We start from the raw sequence: 22,358 nt of genomic DNA on the forward strand, positions 1-22,358 counted from the left end.
CATTAAAGCAGCTTCAGAGACAAGAGCAAGCATATTTTTAAAATGACATCTCTAAGAGGCCTTCCTCTGTTTTCCTATGTTTTAGATTAAATCATGATTCCAAAAGGCTCTGCCCTGGATTAAAGATTTTGATTTGTCTCCATATTCTCTTAATCAAATCTCTTTTTCTTAATGCTTCCGCCCTTAGGAAAAAATGAGAAACCACTTCTTCCTAATGGGTTTTATTGTATCACATTAAGTCCCAGTAGACACCAAACAACTTATCTTGATTTGAAATAAGATAAACTTTTGGTACAACCAGTAACTACCATGAAGCTGTTAAAAATAGTGTCACAGGTTCATCTTTACAGTTGTGGACAGATGATGATACAAAGTCTGGAAGGGTTCACACCAAAATAATAAAAATGATTATTGCCTTTTGATAGAATTGCAGGTCATTTTAACTTTTTTCAGTGTTCTTATGTAACTTTTTTTTCTAATTTTCTTACAGTGACCATATGTGTGTGTGGGGGGGGTACAAGTATAGTTAGAGTTTCCTCTAAGATAGTAGAAGTTACCTTTTTGCAGACTCTATCGAGGGATTTGTAGAATCTATTACTCTTCATATATTTTTTATCTGAAGCTAAAGAATCTCTTAAAACAACTTAATCTGCCTCCCTTCGCTTCTCAGTTCTATAGAGATCTCAAGTTATGATTTCAAATTAAAGGAGAGAGTTGAGGTTTTTTTCCTAGCAGAGTAGTCAGTTTATTAAAATCGGTCTTCCTCTCCACCCTATACCTGGGGTAGATGGCACAGGAAAATACAGAAGAGGCCACCTGGTGATTCTCTGTCTGTTTTTGGGTGCTGCGGATTAGGTCACTCGATGGGGCTCAGCTTTGTGCTGGTTCTGCCCCACCAGGAGATAATGGCTAAGAGGGAGACGTTAATTATATGTTAGGTAGCACAAACTAGTGCAATAGCAAGGGACTGAAATGCAGAACTCACTTTTTTTTTCAATCTATTAAAATCAGACTTTAATCACGAATTGTGAAATAGAACACAGGCAGTTAGGGGCTGCTAAAATATTAACACATCTATTGAAACAGAAACCCAGGCACTTTATTATCCTCATGAACAGCTCTGGGATTTCATAATTAAGTCTTTCAGTTTGATTTATTTGGATTCTAAGCAAATTTTCAAAGTGAGTTTGAGGGGCTTTGTACTTGGAACATGAATGCATTGCATTTCCCGAGGCAGTTCTGAACTGGGGTTTCATCACTTCAACGCCCTGGCTCAGAAGCAGGTATTCTGAGAAACTTCTCTTGAGCATCCTTACTCATTAACTGTGAGAAGGACCTCACACATCTCCCTTAGCAGTGTGAATATTCAGGAGGGAGGGAGAGAGGGAAAGATGTTACACTTAGAAGTGAAACTGTATTAAGTCACAGCATGTTAATTTCTCTTGGTCTGTTCTCTTTGGTGCTTCAAATGGACACTTCTCTCCTATCTATCAGCTGATCCTTTCTTTCACTGGTTCCGAGCCAGTAGAAAGATGTACTCCTTCCATATTTAGAAACATTGTTTCTTTTTACCACGCAAAAGGCACTTTGATATTGAGGAGCATGGGATCTAGCCTAATCCTGAGATTTACCATGGGGCACATTCTCAGATAATCTGAGCTTGAACATACTATGTAAAATTTAACCCATTTCAAGGAACCGGATAGGTGAATCAAGGAAGAGAATGAAATCTAAATACAGTACAGACTTAAATATGGCAGTTTATCCAGTGACACGTAAGAATCTTTGTTCCAGGCAGACAAAGAAAGGAAGGCAGTGAGTCCAATGGAAGATATGCCTAATTATTTGTTAATGCAAATGAGAGAGAAACAGTGAAAGAGACAGAGATAGACGGGGAAGAGGGAGAGAGAGAGAAACTGAGAGAGAGAAAGATAGGAAGGGGAGGGGAGGAGAGGGCAGGGAGGGAGGAAGATAGAGGGATCATTGCCATAAGAAAATACAGTATCCAGTATCCAGTTTTTACAATATGGGGTTTACTTTATGATATCCACTTGGAGAATTTACAGATGACTAGTTTCACCTTGGTCCTTTGCCAAATCAGTTGCCAGAGCTGGACCACAATTTTTAATCACTGTGATGCTAGAAACGACATGAAGGTTGAGTTCAGCACCAGCATGAACAACCAGCATGTTTCTACTTCCTAGTCCACTCACCATTCTCCCCACCATCAAAAAGGATGTGAAATATATCCCATTCTAGTTTTCCTCTCATGTCGATGTTGAAAAAGAATCTGTTTCATCCTGAGTGGTCAGTCTCTCCTGCCCATTTCACAATGTTGCTATGGTCTGTGTAGATCTATCTTCACAGGAGGGTCTTGGAAACAAAATGCTATAAGAGAACTGATGATGGGATTTAGTATTGTGAGTCCACACTAACTGTGGAACCTGGAAAAGGTGCTTAGTTAATATGAATCAGAATTTATTAATGTGACAAATGGAAGAAAGTATCTTTTATTTCACAGGATAAAAAGCAAAATGTGATTAGAGCTGTATATAATGACTGGTAAACTCTTGAGCATTGAGCAATTGTTGTTTGGGTTATAATTTTTATCATGGTAGGATTGTTGACTGGTTAGCGAAAGAAGTATTTTGGGCAGAAGAGGAGGTGTGCTGCCATCGAGATTGTAGTATCGTGTCCCGTAGTAGCTACCTACTCTTCGGGTTTTAGCCGGGACCCAGTATGGGAATGAGATATTCAACTATATCAACCCTTTACAGGAATTAATTTCTCTAAGGTCTCAGAGGTGGCCTCCTTTGACTCCAGTGTGACCTCCTGGAAGTGCTTTTAGTGTAACCTTGAGCCCAGCCACACTCAGTAAATTTAGCCATTGGGGATGAGACATGCTTTGGGATCAAGGAGGATTGACTCTCAGATTTCTTTCAGTGACAAAATTGACCTACATTGTTCTAACTAGGATTCTAGCCATGATGGAGAAATCAAGAGTGAATGAATAGACCCCAGTCCACATACATACATATGTCAACACTGTGGTTATCTTAAATCTTTACACTATCCATTATTTTGCTACTGAACTTAAAATTCACGAAGTTTCCCATGAAAATATATTTTTTTAATTTTGGTAGTGAAGTTAAAATATCTTTGTTAAAAAAAAAAACTGAAGCTTAAAAAATCACCCATATCTGGAGTGCCTGGGTGGCTCAGTTAGTTGGGCATCAGACTTCGGCTCAGGTCCTGATCTCTCAGTTCATGTGTTCAAGCCCCACATCAGGCTCTGTGCTGACAGCTCGGAGCCTGGAGCCTGCTTCGGATTCTGTCTCTCTCTCTCTCTCTCTCTCTCTGCCCCCTCCTCCACTCTCTCTGTGTCTCTCAAAACTCAATAAAAATGTTTAAAAATTTTTTTAAGTCACCCATATCTTTATTAAAATTAAAGCATTCATAGAACCAGAAGTATCCTCTTCAACTTTGTTTCTTTGTTTTTGTCACATGGACAGAGTAAATCAATATTATGGTTTCTAGGAAACTTGTTATTATTAATACTGTTCTATCATCTGCCCCTGATAATATCTAGTAAATGTTGATTCTTCTTTCAGCCAACTTTTTAAGGAGTTTAAGGAGTTTTTAAGGCCCACTGTGAATGGGCTACATATCTGTAATTCTATAAATATCAAATCTGGAAATATTTTCTCATAGAAGTAATGTTAAAGTTTGTGGTTGGGCCCAAGTTGTTACCAGAAGCTTCTTAAAAATCATTACAGTGTCTGTGGGAAGTATTGGTATTCCATATGTAAAGATGCCTCGTTGATAACTCACTTTTGAGAAGGGAGCACCTTCTATCATTCTCTCTTTGTTACCCTAGCCATGAGGGCTCCCCTTTTCTCCTTACCAGGGGTTTGTTTGCATGAGTCAGGGGCATGTCACTTTTCTGGGTTAGTCCGCATTGTGATTCCTTTTAAGAAACCATCACACCTGGGGCGCCTGGGTGGCTTAGTCGGTTAAGCGTCCGACTTTTGCTTAGGTCATGATCTCGCGGTTCGTGGGTTCGAGCCCCGCGTCGGGCTCTGTGCTGACTGCCAGCTCAGAGCCTGGAGCCTATTTCAGAGTCTGTGTCTCCCTCTCTCTCTGACCCTTCCCTGCTCATGCTGTCTCTCTCTCTCCTAGAAATAAATAAAAAATATTTAAAAAAAAAAAAAAGAAAAGAAACCATCACACCTAAGCTTCATGGTCTTGATGGAGAGATGTTCTTGGTGACAAGTAGACAAACAAACAAAGACCAAAGGTTACCAAAAGTGTGGAGTCCATCCAGGAGGTGATCATACTGCCCTTAGTGCTGATCATAGATCCCAACACTAAACTGGCACATTGGGGGTTTACCACCTTGTGAAGTTACCACAACACTTTGAACCATCTGCTTCAGATTTCCTCCTTTTTCTTTTCACATGTCTGAGGTAAGGTGGACTGTGTGCTCTAGTCAAGTGGTGATCCTGTTCACACCCAGGCGTCTGTGTCCATGCTGATGGTGAGCTGTTCTCGTGCTCTTCCCTCATTGTTCTGGGCAAATGTGACCTCTAATAACAATGTCCGCTTGGGGCTCCGTTACTCCGTGTAAGGCACATTTAGTGCCCAGTTCCCCTCCATGTTGTTTGGGAGCACCCTTACATGGCAGGCAGTGGGGACTTGTGAGCATATTTCTCAAGCAAACTTTGAAAGTGTTGGCTATTTCCGGGGCGCCTGCGTGTCTCAGTAGGTTAAGCCAACTTCGACTTAGGTCATGATCTCTCACATTTCATGAGTTCCAGCCCCGCCTCAGGCTCTGTGCTGACAGCTCAGGGCCTGGAGCCTGCTTTGCATTCTGTGTCTCCGTCTCTCTCTGCCCCTCCCCCACTCATGCTCTGTCTCTCTCTCTCTCAAAAGTAAATTTAAAAAAAAAATTAAAAATTAAAAAAAAAGAAAATGTTGGATATTTCTTTTGTTGCAGCAATATGGAATACATCATTCTGAGAAAGGTGCACACAGATCTTTGTTTATCCTTGCTAAGGACACTAGGTAAAACTTACTATTTCATTGCCATTTTCCCCCCCAAAAAAGGGAAATATCATTAAATACCTGGTGACTCCTCTGGGGAAATTTAGAGCTGTAAAAGGCTCCTCAGACCCATGTTTCCCAGAACGGGAATATGGTGATGGAGATATAATGGGCAAAGCCAGTGCCTTGCACTAATTCACTCCGTGGATATTTCTGCATTAGTGTCTACCATGTGCTGATATTCTTTTAGGCAGTGAGGCTTCAGTAATAGATAAGATATTAAAATTCCTTGATCTCATGGAGCTTACGCTTCTAAAGCATCAACTAAGCGAAGTTTAGTGTTTTGGAAGGCCCCAAGAGGTCACAGCTCCCTGCTCTTTGGAGCCGCCCTACCCCCAGCTTTTCCCTGTGAGGTGTAGCAGATCCTTACTCCCCTCCTGCAGGCTGGCACCATTGAGGAGTGTGCACACCTCTGAGTTTGGAGGAGATGAGGCAGAGGCAAGTGTGGAGTCACCCCTCACCTTGTCCTTCTGTGTGACTTTTTCCCTTCCAAAGTGTGAGACTCCTCCTTGTTTAGCCAGAATCTGTTTTTGGACTTAATGGGTTACTCACAGTGGTACCGCAGCACTGTTTGACAAGAGGGAGGCACATTCAGTTTCTGCAACAGTACCTAGTTTTACTGGATGTTAGAGCATCCTCTTAGTGGCAGATAATATGGAGACCAAGAGAGGGAAGAGTCAGAGAATAAATGAGTTTGGTGTGGGACCTGGGGGCCATCCCCAGCTACTGTGATCTCTCTGGCTGAGCAGGGTTGATTGAACCAAGTGGTATGATGGAGAGAGGTGGATCAAGAGAATGGTTGCCCCTGATGCTTTAGTTGGAGAGCAAGGGACTATAGTAGTCTGAAAGGTAAGTAGCAATGTGAAGGAAGGAGGAGGAATATTTCTAGGCAGGACTAGCAGTGTTCAAAGAGAGCAAACACTGAAGTGGAGGCTTTCACAGTCTGTGATTTTTAAGAAAGGGACTTGCATAAATTGGGAGTGAAAAAGTCGAGAATACCTGATACACCTGATACACGTACGGTTCTCCTGGGACTGTTGTCTTGGTGCCCTGGGTCCGTGCCTTCTTCTCCTGCCACAGCATCACAGGAGGGAAACTTGTGCCCAGTGTTAATGTGTTTAAATATGCTAAAAATGTCAACTTGATTCAAAGATGAACTGCAGGCCATTGCCATGTATCATGCCACACCATTTCAAATTGTATCAAGCTTACAGCATCTTCTGCCCGTAGCAATACATACGTAGCACGCATGTCATCTTCAAATAATAGGAACATGATTGTGATTTTGGAATTTAATCTCTTTTCTCTAGGTATATCTAAAAAGGCACAGACAATTCTATATACATATTCACTAATTTAAATTCCTTACATATTTTCATTATTTTAAATTCTTTATCTATTTCTTTCACACACTGGGATTTTGAAGAATAGGGATAGTGTGAGAGTAATGGGATAGCATGAGAGTAACGCACTGCTTTTTGACTTTTAACGCTGACATTTTAGCTTAAAAGAAAAAATCTACATGTTTTTAACTAAAATTAATTACAACTGAACACACGACCTGTCTCTCAACTCAGTATGTACTTATTTTTCTCTCTCTGACTTGCTCTGTCACTTTGTTCCTCTCCATTCATCCCCTCTCCCTACACACACATGCACGAACACACACATGCACATTAGGGGTACATTCCCATGTGATTTCAGTATCAAACTTCTGCCCCTTTTCCATTCCATTGAGGAAGGAAATTTGCCACGGTTTCAGGTTTACCCTTCATTTTCCTTAATGCATGATTCAGTGATTTTTAACTGGGGAATGTATTTTTGACTGATAACATTTTTATCTGGGTAGATCTAGGCTTTGGAATGGATGTTGGCAACGGCGTCTTTGAGACTACACCACATCTCTTTTTTCCTGGTCGATACAAAAACAAACAAGAAAATCAACCTCTTGCAATGGCTGTAAAGATGAATATTTGAAAAGATCGGCTCTTGAAAATTATTTTTCCCTCAGTGTTCTCTTACACCTTATGCTATACAAACTGTTTTTATTCGTAAGTAGTCTCTAAAGATCTGAGAGGAGAAGAGAGAATTTTTCTGAATAAAATACGCATAAAGCTATAGATGAACAGTGAAGTTGAAGCTCCAAGTGACGTCATTGAGGAAACAAGTGAAAGCTGTGCTCACATGCAGTATGGACTTGTGACGGAGAGGGGATAATCACTTGACTGTATGTGTTTAAATGTAATGAATATTTAATGAATCTGTGGTCAGCCTCATTGATTAAAAGGCATTTCATTTATTTGCTCACTCATGTGACTAGAGTGAGGTGGCCCTTGTAAGCCAAATACTTTGCTGTGGGCATAGAAGATGAACAAGTATGGTCCTTTGTGAGCTGAGGGGCCTAGAGTTTGTTGGAGGGTCTGCTCACAGAGCACATTACAGTGGTGTAGGTGCAAGAGAGATGAGGGGAGGGGCAGAAGACGGGTCAGTAACTTGACCTCTAGGGCCATGGTGGTTGGATATGGTGGAAATCAGAAGACTTTCTGGAGAATGTACAACTAAGCTGACTCTTCCAATGAGTTATCCAGGCAAATGGAAGAGGAGGCAGGCAAGGTATTTTAGGCAGAAGAGGCAATGAGTTGTCAATGAGGCCAAAAAAACCTAACGTACAAACACTGAGGCATAAATGTGGGCAGGACAGGAGACTCAAATAAGGAGAGACTCAAGTACCAGGTCAAGAATCTCCTCCATCCTCCTCAGGAGAATAGTCTGGTGTCAGTGAGACTGAACTGAAGACTGATATCAAGGATGATAATAATACCAAAGATACAAACTTGACCTCAAATTTATACGTCGTGATATTATTACAATTTTGCAAAATATATTCATGCAAATTCTCATTTGATAGAACCTAGCAAGTATAAGTGGGGTAATAATACTATCTAAATTAAGAATGAGAAAAATATAGGGATTTCAGGAATTTGGCCAAGGTCATGTAATTTGTTGGTACCAGATCAGTGCCTAGGAGACGAGTCTCATACACGTACACCACCTGCCTGTGTAATGGAGGTACCTTTACCCAAGGTCTTCACTATATCCTGAAATGCAGGCCAGCTGTCTCCTCACCCCTGGGGTTGTTCAGTTGAACTTCTTTCAGTAGAATAGGACATGGTCAAGGGTCAATCCCATTAATGGGGAAGGAAAGCTCATATGGTACATAAAATTCATCCCCTTTACATGAAAGAAACAGATAAGGCATCATTCATAATAATTAGTAATGATAGAGTGGTAGTTACTAATTGCTTATAATTAGTAATAATCTATTTTACTAATATATTATTTCTACTACTACTAATAACTGGTAACAACAATGACACCTGTATTTAGTTCAGTAGCCATGTAAATGTGCTTTGCATTTACTTCCCAACCCCATGGGGCAAGTACTGCGATCGCCCCTGTGTTACAGGTGAGCAGACTGAGGTTTGGCACCTTGCACAAGTCACACAAGTTCTACGTAGAAGTGTGATTCATACTGAGATTTGTCTCACATCACATCCCAGGTTCTTCACCACCACGTGAAACTGCGTTTCTCTTGTACTCCCGCTTGATTTATACAGTACCTATACTGTACTATATGTGAATTGTGGGTATTTAATAAACCATATGGAGACTGCTTTCTCTGTTCCAAGAATTCTGCTGCAGAGGCTGTTCTTCTATAGATAAAGCAACCCTGCCCTAAAATGTTTACTAACTACTCCTTGATCCTGCTGTTAAAAAAAGAAAGAAGCCAAATGTCTTAGACCCTAATGCAATTTGGGTTACTGTTAGTTTACTAATCCAGCTTCATGGACCAGGCTGTAATGGAAATATAGTAGGAACTCTTTTTGTTGAATGAAAACCTAATGTGCAAACCCAAGGAGTAATAGAAAGCTGAACGCATTGAAATCTGCTAATTTTCACTGGTTCTGAGCTTCAGGTTTGGCTCCTGTTTCTGAGAACCCAAAGGATACAGGGGTGTCTTCTTGCATTTCAATACGTTTGCAGCTATTTTCCCTCTGCCTGTTGCGGGGAATGTACAATCAGGTACTAAGATGTGACAAGATAATGGAAATGAGAAAGTAAAGATGGCGAATGGGAAGGAAGTAATTAACCAGAATGCATATTTATCATAGTCTGTCATTGTTTACAAACAATGTAATGATTCCTGATTGTAGAATTAAACTCCAGGTTCCCAGTTTGTGAAGTCAGTCAAATAACCCCAGCAGGTGCAGATCAGCTAAAGGACTAACTAAGTAAGTGTTCTGATGTACAGGCTAGATACAGTGAGAACATCTTTTGTCAAAAACGGATTGCTTGTGGAAGATTTTAATAATCATTGAATTCCGATGCCTTAGCCATTGGCACAAGTGTAACATGAGGGGGTATAACTGAATTTCTAAACAGAACAATTCTCTACTCTTATAGTCAGATTTGACAGATCATGTGCTTTCCTGAGCCTCACTTTCCTCATCTGTAAAGTGGGACTAAGGAAATGTATTACATAGAGTCCCTGCTCTCCATCTCTCCTCCTATAAGTAACTGTTATCTCTTGACTGGACTCTGGAATAGCCTCCTAACTGGCTTCCCTATCTCTCTTCTTGCTCACTAATAATCCATGCTCTAGAGAACATCAAGAGTAAGCTTGTTGTAAACACAAGTGAAACTCATGTAATTCCTCTGTGAAAACCTTCCTCTTTAATGCCCTGGTATAAAACCCTAACTCCTGGTTATATCCTTTGAGGTCCTACTCAGCTTGGCCCCTGTCTGTCTCCCCAGCCTCATTTTCTACACTTCCTTCTCTCTCACCACATTCAAGCCATGCAGGCTTTCTTTTTGTTTCTTGCATATGCCCTCTTATTCCTACCTCTGGACCTTTGCACTTGATGTTCCTTTTGCCTGTAATAACTTCTACAGGATCTTCACAGGCTGGCTTCTTTCGGACATTGGGTCCCCGCTCAAATGTCACTTTTTTCTGGGGATGCCATCTGACCATTCCATCTATTGATTACAACCCTCTTACCCTCAGTCACTCCATCATATTATCCTATCTTATTTTCTTTGTAGCCCTTAACACTATCTGAAATTTTATGATCTTTTACTTGTTTAGTGTTCAGTTACTATGTAAATCGCTGTGGCTGGCTGTAAACCCATTGCCTAGACAGTGTTCACCAGAGAGCCCTTAAAAATTAGTTGAGCGCTGAGTGAAAAAATGTGAGAATCAAATGAGGTGTGATGAATGGAAATGGTTCTAGAATCTATTAAGTATTGTACAAATACTAGGTTTCATAATTTCTGATCTCCTGCTAGGTCATGACTCTTCTCAAATCATTATCAGAGTGGGCTGAGTATAACTTTCAGCCAGAAATGAACTTTCAAATGGGATCTTACTTTCTAGGAGCTCATAGTTCAGTGAAAGGCAAAATTAACACAAGAGTAAAATTGAATGTCTTATAAAAAATATAAGATATCATATATTCATATTGTTGAGGATGGCTTTCGGTGTTACACCATGCTCCTCTATACAACCGTTTAGATGCAAGCATGTGACATAGAATTATTGAAACACAGATGTCTTCATGGAAATGGAGGAGAAGTGTGGGGGGAAGTGGAATTTGAAATAGTGTTTATGAGGTGAGAGAGCAGGGCTTATCAATTTGTTCTTCTGTAGGCCCATAAACATTCCTAGATTTAACTCATTATCTTTAATGAGTTAAACCCCCAACCGTTTCCTCGTCCTGGCACCTGTTCATGTATCAGTTGACCTTTTGTATGTCTTATTTGGAAAAATATCTGTTTAGTTCCTCTGCCCACTTTTTAATCATTTTTTTGCTATTGAGTTTTATGAGCTCTTTATATATTTTGGATATTAACCTCTTATCAAATACATGATTTGCAAATACTTGCTCTCATTCCATAGGTTGCCTTTTCTTTAGTTGGTTGTTTATTTTACTTACAGAAGCTTCTTAGTGTGATATAGTCCCACTTAACTGTTTTTTGCTTTCTTTTACCCTTTGTGCTTTTGGTGTCCTATTAAAAAAATCATTACCAGGACCAGTTGTCAAAGCATTTTCCCCCCTATGTTTTCTTCTTGGAGTTTTATGGTTTCAGAGCTTATGTTTAAGTCTTTAATCCATCTGAGCGTATGCAATCCCTATCAAAATTCCAATTGCATTTTGTAGAGAAATAGAAAAATCCAGGCTTGCCTGGCTGGCTCAGTCAGTGAAGCATGTGACTCTTGATCTTGGATCAGGAACTTGAGCCCCATGTTGGGTGCAGAGTTTACTTAAAAATAAATAAGCAAAAATTAAAATTAAAAGAGAAAATTCCTTAAATTTGTATAAACCACAAAAGACTCTGAATAGACGAAGCAGTCCTGAGAATGTTGACTAACATTTGACAAGGGAACCAATGAAGAAAGGACCGTTTCTTCAATAAATGGTACTAGGAAAAGTGGATGAGCAGAAAAATGAAATTAGACTCTTCTGGTTCTCTTTTTAAAAAGTTCTTTTGCAGCTATTTTCCAGATATTAACAATTAAGAGTGTGTTACTAGCGGAGCCACCTGGGTGGCTCAGTCAGTTAAGCATCTGACTCTTGCTTTCGACTCAGGTCATGGTCTCATGGTTCATGAGTTCAAGCCCCACATCAGGTTTCTGTGCTGACAGTGCGTGGAGCCTGCTTGGGGTTTTTTCTCCACTCCTGCCCTTCTTGTACTTTCTCTCTTTTTCAAAATAAATAAATAAACTGAAAAAAGAAAGAATGTGTTACTAGGCATCTAATCATGAATTAAGAAAAAATAATATATTTAATAACCAGAAACCAAGCAATGTAGAATTCAGATCTTTTTCAGCCTAACTCCCCTGGGGTGATCAGAGAGATATTTATTTTCCATTCCCTACTGTCTGGAAATTGTTAGTGCTTATTTATGTTGGCAGTACTCCTTTGCTTTCATTTATATTGGGTATACGTGTCAAACCACTTTAAAGACTGGTTTATATGAGTTAACCATGGAGGTAGTGGTGGGCTCCATGACTGAAGGATATTTCTCCCCATCAGGGAAGAGTGAGTTGGGCAATTTTATGAGGTTGTGCATTTGTGTGTAATAACTATGACTTAAGAGAAATAGGAAAATTATATATAAAGGTGTAACCGTAAACTATTATCACGGTACACAATTTACCCTCTTTCAGAAATTCTTGTTGCCCTTAAAGTCACTGCAATCACACCAGAGCCAGGAGGAGGAGAACTTATCTAGTAATGCATTTGCTCTTAAGCAATGTTTTCCTACATATTATCAATCTATGCAATTAGGATCTGTTTTTTTGGTAAATAGCCCATAATGAGAATAGAAAGTAGAGATCTGGGTTAAGTGATATGAAGACGAACAAAAGCAGAAGAAACAAGAAATTACCTGTCAAGTTATCATTATTGAAATTACCTTTTAAATAGTTCACAACTGTAACTAACATCAACATTGCCAGTTTGGGTGTCAAAGTGATCAGTTATCTTAAAAAAAAAAAACACCATTGTTCTATGGCATTGAATATATTCTTCCTGGCCCCATAGTCATGCTGCAGACAAATACCACTTAATTCTCACACTCCTACCAGAGAGGTATTGTTATGTCTGACGTTCTCGGATGAGGAAACCACACCTCACCAGCCAAGTTGTGCTCTGTTCCTGTTACTCTGATTCTAAAGCCCAAGTTCTGAACCACAAGGTTTTAGTTATTGCCTGACTTGTTATGGAGATTCTGGGGTCAAACTGCCCAGGCCTGCATCACAGCTTGCTTCTTGCAGTCTTTGGGTCAGCTGTTTAACAGCTCTTTGCCTCAGTGAGCTCTTCTGCAAAATGTGAGTCACAGTCAACCCTACCTCAAAGGGATGTTTTAGATCTCAGATGAGATTCTGCAAGGAAAGGACAGAACAACACTTGGAATGTAGTAACCGCTCAATCTGACGTCACTTATTATCATGACATGGTCGTGAATATGGGCCATGGCCATATGAGAAAAGTCTTTGGGCAGAGCCGCCATTGTCCTATTTTGAAATCCTAATTAAAAGAAGAGTAATGAACCAGTGATCGCTAAGCACAGATAACATGTTCAGGGAGAGCTGCTAAATTCTGCACATCTTCTTATTCTCTTATCTGAAGATAACCTGGCAAAGATGAGGTGTTCTTTGCCTTTTACGAAAAGTGAAAAGGCAAGTCAGTTTTCTTCATTTCCTTTTACTCGGCTTCGTTTGGAACTCCCTGTGAATGGAAGATTTGTTTTTCAGAAAGGCAGTGTTTCTCAGGCTAACAGTGGAACAAGTAACAGTCTTGGAGTCAGATCGACCAAAAATCAAATCCTGCTTTCACCTTTTACTAGCTGTATGATTCATGGGCAAATTAGTCACATTTTGTGGAATTCAGTTTCCTTATCATGAAATAGGAATAGTATTTCTTTTCCTTAGAACATTGGTTCACAGCTGGAGGTGATCTTGCCCCCCTGAGGATGTTTGGTAATACTCAGACGTTTTCAGTTGCCTTGACTGAAGAAGGGAGGAGAGGGTAGTGGTAGAGACCAGGGGTGGCCTGCTGGTACACATCCTACAATGTACAGGACAGCCCCGGCGACAAAGAATTATTCAGCCCAAACGTCAGTAGTGGGAAACCCCACCTTTGAGTGTTGTTAGAATAAAATGTTTATAAAGCACTTAGCATTGCACGTGACAGGAAGTACATTCTTCGTTTTCATTAATGCCATTTGCGAATTCCTAGGCTTCCTCCGCTGGTGATAAACTGATTCTCACTGAGGTGTCCTACTTGTTCTTATGCTGTGGGTACACGTGCTTTAAAACAAGGCCTTTGAGATGGTGATGCTAAGTGAATTCCTCTGATGGAACGTGAGTCTCCCTAGAAGTTAGGGAGATTTAGTCCCCCTGAGCCTTCTATTCAGGAGGTAGGAATTAGGTATTGCAATTCCTTGCCTCTCTTCACTGGTTTCAAGGATTCAATGAGATGGTGCAGGCGAAGTGCCCTGTGTGTGGTTTCGGGTCCATGCAAACATAGGTCAGCATTCTCGTCAGGTAGAGGGGCCACTGATGCTGCATTCTTCTCTCTCGTTGCCTCTGTCTCTCTCTCACCACTAGGCATGTGAACATATGGCAGGAATCTGCTTTCTCCAGACCCTTCTGTGTTGTGCTTATCTTGACTGTACTCAGCAGTGGGCTCTCCATGTGTGCTCCCCCCTCTCCCATGCCCCCTCCCCAACCACAGATGCAAGACGGTCCAGATCTGAACCCCTCTCCAGCTGGGTTTCACTTTGCCCACAGAGCTCCACATGTTCCTCATGGCGTCTCTGGCAAGGTTCTAGACAGGGCTCCACACTTGGCTGTGAGGCCCCTTTCTTTCTCCTCATTTTAAAACAGGGGTGCTCAGGGACGCCTGGGTGGCTTAGTCGGTTAAGCGTCCGACTTTCGCTTAGGTCATGATCTCGCGGTTCGTGGGTTCGAGCCCCGCGTCGGGCTCTGTGCTGACTGCCAGCTCAGAGCCTGGAGCCTGTTTCAGAGTCTGTGACTCCCTCTCTCTCTGACCCTCCCCTGCTCACGCTGTCTCTCTCTCTCTCTCTCCTAGAAATAAATAAAAAAATTTAAAAAATAAAAAAAACAGGGGTGCTCAGAGGCCTCTAAGGTCGTTTCCTGAGCTTCTGCATGGCCCTGCCCACAGTGAGCTCTGCACCATCATCCAGGCGGGCCTCCTCTTGGCCGCCTGTGCCTCTCCTGGTTAACCCGACTCCCTCTAGAGTAGTTTCAATGTGAGTTATAAATGTTTAAGACACCTCTTTTATTTTATCTGTGATTCTCATAAAATCCACAGGGTTCTCTAGCTCTTAAACAACTTCTCTGGGTTAATTAGGCTTTTTTTTTCCCTTCTACCAGGAGGATCGCTCCAAGTTTAGGTTTGCATTTGCCAATAAACCATAGACTGTCATGTTTTGATGTTTCCCCCTTTGAGGAGGTAAATATTGGTTGGTTGTTGAAAATTCATTAAGCAGTCTTAGTAACTATTATATCTTAATTAAGTGGCCAGAGGCGTTTTCCCTGTGTTCAGTGCATGCTTCAAGGACTGCAGGCTGTGACCAGGGCACCTGTGTTGCATCTGAAGCCTGGGGGAGCGGGAGGAGGCGTGCCCACACAGCAGGAGGAGCGCCCACAATGCTTCTCCTCCTTTAGTCACCTTCAGTTCTTCCCAGTCAGCTCAGCGGCAGTGGGGGGCAGGTGGGGTGGAGAACTAGCATGTCTTACGTAAGTGTAATGATAAAATTCCTACGGATTTTCAAGTAGCTCAGGGAGTCAGTTACTTCTAAAAGTTACTGAAGTGCTGGAATCACTGGGGCTACTACCATGGCTTCAAGTCAACCCTTTGGGCATATTCGAAATTTTAATATCTCTGATAGAAAACTCCTGTGATATTGAATATTGTGTCCAACAAGAAGAGGAGAGGCTTTGTATGAAGGAGATCTGGATCTGAATTGTTAACTTGCCACTTGTAACATTAATTAAAAGTTAAAAGTAATTTTTTTGAGAGAAGAGCACATTTTTTTTTAATTTTTAAAAAAATTTTTTTTATTTTTGAGAGAGAGAGAGAAAGAGAGAGACAGAGTACAAGCAGGGGAGGGGCAGAGAGAGAGGGCCACATGGCCTCCTCGCATGCCTGGGTCTCACCTCCACAAGGTGGTCTTGCAAGCTTCCAGGTTCTAATGACTCCGTCTCTGATCTGTCTCCCCAGCCCTAAGTATGGGAGCTGCCTTCTGCAGTCACTGTATTTGTCTCTTCAGTGCTGTCTTTCTCCATCTTTTTCTCATTCCTCCAATACCTGTTTAGCCAATCCTTGTATTCAATTCTTCCTATTAAGATTACAGATGGCATGCCCATCTTCTTGACTGGCCCTGACTGATGCATGACTGATTTAACTGTCTGCTCTTACCCAAATTTGCCACCTCTTAATGAGGAGCCTCAGCTGGGCCCATCCAAGGCCAAATGTCCCTGAGCGGCAAAGGAAGCAAGAAAGGATGATTATCAAGCTTGAAAATGCATTTCTCTCAGAAGCTTGCACAGTCTGCCTATTCCCAGTCTTCTATGATGAAATATCTTTTCCAAGGTTAGCAGAATTATAAAAACATCAATTTGGCCATTATTGACTTTTCAGCCGGGATACCAAGAGAGTCTTTCAGCAGCCTCCATAAATTAAATCTGGCCACCTAGCTCCCAGACTGGCAGGCTCCTACATCATTGACAGGGAAGACAGGGGAAAGCAGTTTTCCCAGCTGTTGCTGTAAATGATGTGCATTGTGCTCACAGCCATTAGCAGGTGGAGAATTTGAAGTGTGGGTAGATTGCAGAGCTCCCTCTTTTAAAAATGCATAAGCACTTTGTGAGTTTGCTAAGTCATGTTTCACTCGGCTTGGTTTGAATTTTTCATAGTGGAGAAATATTCTGTAGTCTTTCCTCTTTTATCCCTTCTTTATCAGTAAAGACTTCTGCCATTAGGGCTATAGTCGAAAGGGGCCATGTACAGTCGTACAGTTTGCTTGATTGGTCCTCAATTTTTTGCAAGTTGTAAAATGTCTGAAGATTTGAGCTTTAAGGACTCAGGGCAATTGAGGGTCCTGCTCCTTCCCATTTAATCCAAACTACAAATCACTCCCAGCTCTGGGTTTAAATTTATTTTATGTGTCTTCAAGTAAATTTTTATCTCAGAAGACTCATCCGTTTGTGAAATTCTAAGCACTGCATGGTAAAAGAGACTTCTTTCCCAAAGTCTCCCCTGGTTACGCACTATGTGCTAGACACTGCATGTGCTTGCGGTCACTCTCCGCTGCCACACTAACAACAGACATTACTAAATGTCATCATCCATTTTCTTGATGAGCCGAGTTTAAGCGTTCGTGTCCTTCCTCACATGATGTTCCAGCCAGGCCTAACAGTGGGTTGTATAGCATACCTGTGGAAACCAACTAATCATATCTAACAGGCTCCTGATTTGTTTTGTTTATGTAGGTCAGTGTCTGGCCTTTAGTAGAGCACTTAGGTACAAACGAATGGAATACATACTGGGTGCTGCAAACCATGAAACACCTTTACATTAATTGTCTCAATTTTTTTTTAAAACCTCTGTGAAGGAGATACTATCATTAGCGTTATTTTATTTTATTTTATTTTTATATAGAGAAGCAGCACTCACACATGTGCTCAAGCCTGGGAAAGGGAGAAAGGGAGAGGGAGAAAGAGAGAATCTTAAGCAGACTCTATGCCCAGCGTGGAGCCCAGTGCAGGGCTTGATCTTACAACCCTGGGATTCATGACTTGGGTTATGAAATCAAAACGTCAGACACTTAACTGCCTGAGCCAGCCAGGTGTCCCTCCCTTTATTTTTTAGATGAGGAAATTGAGGCTCATAGAGGTGAAGTAATGTATACAAACTGACAAATTGTGGGGCTAATTCCAGAGCCTACAATCTCTGCCATGTTAGGATCCTGATGCAATTCAGCCTATGTGTCTGTGCTCATTCATTCATTTATCAAATGAATGAATTTTTACCAAACCTCTATTCTGTGCCAGGCACCACAAATGATGAGAATATCCAACAAATTCAGCAATGGTATATTTAAAAATAAAGTAGAGCTGTCGTGCTCTTTGACCATTAGCCAGTTAATAAGCCCCTCAAAAAACAGTAGCTTTTTTTTTAAGTATCAATAAATTAGACTCTTAGGATGACATGGTTTTCTCCCTATACCTGGCTAATCAGTTGTCCCTTACTCTCTCTTCAAATGGAGAGAATGGTTCCAGCCCCTAAAGAAACCTCAGCAGATTGGGAGCAAAAGTATGTTGTAATTTGAAGTACCAAAGTATTTATGAGATCATAATTGGCTCTAATTGGAGAGATTCTAGAACACCTTGGGTTACGGAGATACTGACCTTTCACAGATCCTTCCACATCTGCTAGGACTGCTGAACGCCTGTCCCTGGAGATGATAAGGGCAGTGGCCAGCGCCCATACACATCACTTCTCTCTTCTGGTTGAAAACCTCTGCTCTGGTTACAGTCTGGGGAAGGGGATAATCAGAGAGACAGTGTTCCCAAAACAAGAAACAAAGTGGCGGTTATCTTCTTACATTTGAGTATCTTTCACGTTTCATGATGACTCTTCACACAGTATCTCCAACTGGATTAATACCATCCCCTTCCTTGATTCCAACCTAATATATAGACTTCAGAAGCCTTCTTATGAATTATCTTGCCAAAAATGTTCAAACAAATGTTCTCATAAAATATTGAAACACGTGGTAGTATAATGTGCTGCACTAAAATTAAATTGTTCAGTTTCCCTTTAATAGTGATAGTGCCTAGAAGAAGTGGAAAGTAATAATCCTCTTTTCCCGGTACCTGAAGAATCCCAGCTGACACTGGAATCCATGATCAGCCCAGTGGTTAGGGAGGATGCTGCATCCGTCCCTGGTTCCTGGTTTGGACATGCAGTGACGGTTGTGTACATTTTCCCACATAGCGCTCAGTGCTCCCTCTCCTGATGGTGTGTGTGCTACTGAATTGACTTTTAGAAAAGCCCCAGGTTTCCCTCCAAGTCCACTGAAGGAAATGACTTTACCATGGGAGAGGAAACTCTTAGGGAGGACACAGGCTTGTGTCTACTGGTTCTACTGCTTCAGCAGGGTTTATGGCCAAAATATTTTGTCATCTCATAAGATAACGGGCAGGCTTATCTCAGCACACACGTCTTCTTTGTCTCCTATCTATGTGTCTCCTCTTCATCTCCTTTCTTTTTAAGATTTAGGTCAGTTTCTGAACTTTTCCCAAAAAGGATCAAACTGGATCAACTCTAGGTTGATATGATTACTTTTTTTCTGGCCCAGTGCATTCGAGCCATTTCTCCATCAAGTCGTATTAGCTTAGGGATGGCTGGTTTTGGAGAGGTAGAGGCAGATTCTGCCTTTGGAAGGAGAAAAATGATATCCTCAGAATCTGGGCCGGCAGACAAAACATTTTCAGTCACCAGCTGGTACATGTTGAGCATTTTCCCTGTTGCATGGAAGATATTTATTGGTAATAGCCTGGGAGAAGTAGGACATTATTGCTGTGGTGATTCCTTTTGGGTAATTGGACTGTTGCATTTCATTTAATGGGTGTATAAATGCAATGATTACTCAGTCACATTTTTAAAAAGTGGTCTGAAAGAGTAGGTATACGTTAGAGATAATTGTGGAGTTGCAATTCACAGGCACTCTTTTTATTTTACTCCCTCTGAAAAATGTTTAAGATAAGTTGCTATAAATATTTAAATCATTTAGATGTGTAGATGACAGGCCTTTTACAAGAAGATAGGACATAACTTTCCAAATAGTTTCTTTTTCCATTTTAGGTTTCCTCTACTTTGACCATATTAGAAATGACACTAAAGTGGGATCTTATTATGTGATTCATTATTTATGAGGATAAGATACAGTATGACTCAAAACTGGGTCTCCTTTTAAACAAATAAAGATCCTACATTACCCTTGTCCTCAATATTAGCATCATAAAGGGGATTCATTTCCTTTTATTTTTTATGGCTTAAGTGTGATGACCTATATGAAATGCCCAGCAATAGAATGTATGGTGAGTAAATAGTATCAAGCTCATGACTTTAAGAAGACTGTTCAGAGTGTTTGGAGGATAGGAGGCTGAGAGCAGTGACTTATGTTTAGGAACTTGCTTTATGCCCTAATTGTAGATTTTCTAGTTCAGAGAGTTACCAACTGTATATCTGAAAAATGGGTCTGTATTCAAACAGCTGAATGCAATGCTTTGAGTCAAGACTGAGGGGAGTAGGGAGACAGGAACTCACGCTGGATTAAATATAATACAATGGATCGTGTAGCTTAAAAGCCTACTGACAGTAGCAGTTTCAGGTATGGGTTGATCCAGGACTTAAAAGTTACTGTTAGGATACAGTCTTTTATTGAGTTTCTACACTGTACGCTGAGCTATTTGCTGGGGTTACAACAATGGGCCCTTTCCTGTGCCCACTTCAGAGAGCTCATGGTGAATAGCTGAAATGCATAAAGTAAAAAAGAATTATAACAAAATGTGATATGTGCAGTAATAAGGCACTTAGAAATCAAAACCATAACTCAGAGAAAAAAGTGATAAATACTACTTAGGAGCGGAGAATAAGGATGTCAGAGAGAAGTTAAACCCTGAACAGTCAGGCAAATTGAAGAAAAATGATTAATTGGTTTGGTTATGGTATTTGGGAAACTTGCATTCAAATCTCAGCTCTGCCACTTGCAAAATGTACAAAGTAGGGCAAGTTTCTTAAATTTGAAAGGTCTGTCTTTGTTTCCTTGTATGGAAACCAGGAGTGGAGCTACTGAGCTTGTAGAATAATGCGGCTCCCATGAGTTGATGGGTGTGCAGAGTTTACATGGGGACTGGCACAATGTAAGCCCTCCTTAACTCATCCCCTTTCGTACTTGATGCAGCAACCTGGAGCTTTGGATCCGGGTTTAACGTCAGCCACAGTAAAATCAGGTAGCGTTTACTGAGGGTAAATGCCATGCCCTGCCTTAAGCATTTCACTTGACTTATTTTTTTAAAAATTTTTATATAGTTTATTTATCTTTGAGACAGAGACAGAGCATGAGTGGGGGAGGGGCAGAGAGAGAGGGAGACACAGAATCTGAAACAGGCTCCAGGCTCTGAGCTGGCTGTCAGCATAGAGCCCGATGCAGGGCTCGAACCCATGAACCGTGAGATCTGACGCTCAACTGACTGAGCCACCCAGACGCCCCTCACTTGATTGTTTTAAATCCTCCCTGCAACTCAAGGAAGCAGGAAAGTGATTGTCCTCACCTCCCCGGTGAGGAAACTGAAGCTTTGAGAATGTAAGGGGACTGCCAAGGTGGTAGGGTTAGTAAGTGGTATCATCTAGGCAGCTGGCCACATGCTCGTGGACTTAAGCATGATGCTCTCCTTCCTGGTGCACAGCAGGCCGCTAACTTCCTCCCTTGAGCAGCCTGGGCTTTGGGGTAGTCATGTCTCAGCCCGTCCTACATGGCCCTCCCCTTCTTCTTAAGACAGGGTTGTGGACGCTTGTGTGCTGTGTGTGTTCAGATGCTGTGCTGCTTCTCCCGGCTGAGGTGGCTGGCATTAACCCCTTGGGTGCTGTGCTTCCTTGCAGGTGAGCCTTCCAGGTGGTCCACCTCACACTGCCACTGCTGCTGCAAGAGCGCCGGGGGCGACAAAGAGGGGGAGAGTGGCACATCTTGCAATGACCTCTCCACCTCCAGCTGCGACAGCCAGTCTGAGGCCAGCTCCCCCCAGGAGACAGTCATCTGTGGGCCCGTGACACGCCAGACCAACATCCAAACTCTGGACCGTCCCATCAAGAAGGGCCCTGTGCAGCTGATCCAGCAGTCAGAGATGCGGCGGAAAAGCGATCTGCTCCGGACTCTGACTTCGGGCTCCAGGGAGTCGAACATGAGTAGCAAAAAAAAAGCTGTTAAGGAAAAGCTCTCCATTGAGGAGGAGCTGGAGAAATGCATCCAGGATTTCCTAAAGATCAAAATCCCTGATCGGTTCCCTGAGAGAAAACATCCTTGGCAATCTGAACTTTTACGGAAGTATCATCTATAGGGGAGGGGCTGGGGGGGAGGGGGGAGAAGAAAAAAACCATGTCACCATTTGGAAACAAACCTCCTAAGGAAATTCACATTTGAAAAGAAAAGTAACAACTAACAATACGTTTGTGAGAACACAGTAGCCCATTGATACACTACTGCCTATTTACCTAGTTCACCTTAACATTTAAATCCACAGGGTAGATTTCTTTCCAGATGTGGAATTATAAGAAAATCTCTTTCTTGGTTCCTTGTTTGTTTGTTCGCTGGGTCCCGTGTGCTGAGTATCTTATGTATAAGGAGAGCCAGATACAGAAGAGTAGCTGAGAAGCCTTGGGAGTCCTCTATCCCCGACTGGGTTTTTCTCTCATCTTCTACCTCCCTCCTTTGAATGAGAGCACGGTAGAAGGAGATCTGGCCCAATGGCACAGGTTCAGATTTTCTTTTAATTTCTTTTCCTTTTTGTTTATGGGGTAAGGGGGGAATGGCAGATTTATATGACTTTTCACTCAAATCTATTATGTGCCAGTTTCTATTGACAATGTACGTGTGAGTAT

The 22,358-nt window shown here is 41.6% G+C and overlaps 1 protein-coding gene across 1 annotated transcript in view; it reads left to right on the forward strand.

Moving 5' to 3' along the window:
* KCTD16 (potassium channel tetramerization domain containing 16) overlaps window positions 1-21,817 on the forward strand; it is a 250,544-nt gene extending 228,727 nt beyond the window's left edge. The window contains exon 2 of the mRNA XM_077768958.1: window positions 21,363-21,817. Within this exon, the coding sequence (XP_077625084.1) occupies window positions 21,363-21,817 (455 nt within the window). The remainder of the gene's footprint in view (window positions 1-21,362) is intronic.
* Window positions 21,818-22,358: the final 541 nt, after the last annotated feature.

This window comes from Crocuta crocuta, unplaced genomic scaffold (assembly GCF_008692635.1).
Source record: "Crocuta crocuta isolate KB4526 unplaced genomic scaffold, BGI_CrCroc_1.0 scaffold64, whole genome shotgun sequence".
Classification (NCBI taxonomy): domain Eukaryota; kingdom Metazoa; phylum Chordata; class Mammalia; order Carnivora; family Hyaenidae; genus Crocuta; species Crocuta crocuta.